At 61.2% G+C, this 2,926-nt stretch overlaps 1 protein-coding gene across 1 annotated transcript, besides 1 other annotated feature; it reads left to right on the top strand.

Annotated features, from left to right (window-relative positions):
* Tco025E_09782 (trans-sialidase) lies at positions 1-2,297 on the top strand (the record flags this gene model as incomplete). The annotated part of the gene is made up of 1 exon (XM_029376589.1): positions 1-2,297. A coding segment is annotated over one exon (2,297 nt), but the record flags the coding sequence as incomplete, so codon positions are not given.
* Positions 2,298-2,438: 141 nt separating this feature from the next.
* Positions 2,439-2,486: a microsatellite.
* Positions 2,487-2,926: the final 440 nt, after the last annotated feature.

Consider the following 2,926-nt stretch of genomic DNA (forward strand, 5'->3'; position numbering starts at 1 on the left):
GTGGCGCTCATTATAAAAGTGTCTCCTCTTTCTACAGCCACTCCCTTCTTGAAGTGAATGGGGTGCTGGTTGCGCTTGCCGTCGGCACACACGGCAACGGTGACAGCAACCAGCTTCCTGGTATTTGGGCAAAGTACAATGCGTACGGGGCAAATGAAAAGTTGAATGAAGACGCTGCATTGGAAGGAAAAGCGTGGGAGACGCAGCTTGTGACGAAGCGACCGGAAGCGGAGGGCTACCTTGTATCACCGTTCGGCCCCAAGGCTGTGGGGAAGAACAATAAAATACATTTGCTTCTGCAAAAAAGAACAGGGGCTACACCGTCTTCTTTGCAGAGCGATCCTGGGTGGGGCCTTGCGTTGATTGTTGGTGAGGTTCAGGGGTCCACGGGCGAGCGGGGGGAGCAGCGAGTCTCGTGGGGGGAACCCCGGCTGTTGGATTCTATGCTTGCCGCACAGATGCAGCAGCCATGGGAGAGGCTGGGACCCGCGAGTATGTCCAGAGGCGTCGCGGTTGGGGCCGCAACGGTTCTCTTCCCTCTTGCGGGATTCACTACCGACGGAACAAACACAATTGCCTGCACCGTCATGCGCTCCGAGGACAATGGGGACAGCTGGAGGCTTCCTGCGGCGCCTGTGGTTGCTGAGGACTGTAACTCTGCCACGCTTCTCGAGTGGGAGGGGAAACTCTTCATGGCCACCTCCGGATCTTCTCCGTGGCGGCGCAGGGTCTTCGAATCCGGTGACGAGGGGAAGACGTGGAACGAGGCTGCCGGGCCCTTCGCACGCCTGTTGGGCGACGCACACGCATTGCCTCTGCTCGACCCTTCTGCCGCCCTCATGACTGCAACCATCGCGGGCAGGAGTGTGCTGCTGTACACCACGGTAATGTCAGTCCATAGTGTTGGGGGCAAACGCCACCACGTACTCCACCTGTGTCTCTCCGACGGTGCTCGGACCCACGATGTTGGGCCAATATCTACTGCTGCTGAGGCGGGCCACGCCCCCTTCAGCTCGCTGCTGTACACAAGAGATGATTTGTTTGCCCTCTACGCGAAGAAAGGCCCGGTTGAACGCTCAGACATTCTTGTCGTTGCGCGCCTCCCGCAGCAGCTCCAGCGCATCAAGTCAGTGCTGCAAACTTGGAAGAACGTGGACGCCAAAGTCGCAAAGCTCTGCAGCTCCGCCGCCACCCCCGCTGCGAAGGGCGCCGCAGAACCCGCTGCTGCCTGCGTCGGTGCTATGCCAACGGACGGGCTGGTTGGGTTCTTGTCGAACAATGGCAACAATACCCACTGGAATGACGAGTACCTTGGGGTGGGCGCCACGGTGTCTGGAGAGGCAAAGAAGGTTGCCAATGGCTTTGCGCTGGCAGGGCGTGTTGCATCGATTGTGTGGCCGGTGGGCAGAGACGGGCGTGGCCCAGGGCACGGTTCTGCGGGCGAAGAGGTGACTCTTGTGGCGACGGTGACCATCAACGAAGCGCCACCGACCGCCACCCCACTGCTGAGCGTGAGGACAGCGGAGACTGGAATGTATCTGGGGCTGTGGTACGACGAGCAGAGGCGCTGGAGGACGAAGTTCAGAGCAGAAGCGGATGCACAAAGAATGACGTGGGAGGAGGGGAGGGCATACCGAGTGGTGCTCACGGTGGAAAATGGCACGGGCTCGGCATACGTCGACGGGCAGCTCGTGGGGAGTTTGGAGGAGAAACCTCCCTTTGCTGGTTTTGTTGCTTTGTCTGAGTCTGAGTTTGGGCCTGAAGAAACTCTGTTGGGGAGGAGGTCGCCGGAGAGGGTCTCGCACATCCTCGTTGGGAAATACAGGGACCGCGAAGTAAACGCAGAGGTCCACGTGACGGTGAAGAACGTCTTGCTGTACAACCGCTGCTTCAACGCCAGTGAGGTTGCGGCGCTGGAGAGGAAGGAAAAGGAGGAGGCCAGCGTGACGGCGCCGGAGGAGGTGCCGCTTCGCACCGCCGCACCCGCCGCCAGTGACCCGAAGAACTCTGCGCACGACAAGGCCGCAGCAACTGGCGGCGTGGCCGAGGAGCCGTCAGTGGCAGCCGGCACTGGCCCCGCGACGACCGACGCGGCTGTCAGTTCTGCGGGGGATGCCTCGGTGACGCGCGGTGCACCGGCGCCGGGCCTAAACAACGCCTCCGCCGCACTTGCAAAGGAGGCTGCGGCCACAGTGCAGAGGGAGGCTGGGGGCGGCGACGGCACTGCGCGTGGGCGTGTGTCTGCGGTGCTCTCGCTGCTTCTGCTTGCGCTGTGGGGCCTCTCCGCGCTGTGCTGAGCAGCGGTGGCGTCGCTGGGCCGCGGCACGCAGAGGGAACGCATGTGCGTCCCCCTCTAAGTTAATTGCTGATCCGCTGCGGATCGTCTTTGCTTCCCGGTCATGTGCGAGTTCTCCCGTTGGGTTGAACGCCGGGAATAATTCTCTTCTTTTTTCTTTTTTAAATACTTTTTTTTCTTTGCTTTGCTTCGCCCACTCTCCCCACGGAGGGGCGGGCGGCACCCGCGGCTGTCGGCTGCTCCCGCCCAGAGACGCGCAGAGCGGACGGTTCTTCGTGCGCCGCGCAGAGGAGGCGGCGGGTGGGCGGGGCGACGGCACGCTGAGGTGCCGCCAATGAAAAGTGGGCGCTGCGTGGACAATGAGGGGGGCGTATTGGGGTGGAGCGAACACATATCTTTTTGTTTTCCTTTTGTTTTGTTTTCTGGAGGCGGAAATGCACGCGGCGCGGTGTTGGCGTGCGTGGCCAGCCGCATTTGTCTGCCTGCATCGCCTTCCGTTTTAATTGTTTTTGCTCTTCCATAAGTCTTCTTTTTTGCTCACTTTGTTTCTGCACGGCGATCGTGCGACTCACCGCGGGCTGGACCGCGGCGCCGTGCCCGGTGTGGCTGCCGTGCTGCTTCCCTCCTGCC

This window comes from Trypanosoma conorhini (assembly GCF_003719485.1).
Source record: "Trypanosoma conorhini strain 025E chromosome Unknown Tco_14.4_contig_01283, whole genome shotgun sequence".
Lineage (NCBI taxonomy): Eukaryota > Euglenozoa > Kinetoplastea > Trypanosomatida > Trypanosomatidae > Trypanosoma > Trypanosoma conorhini.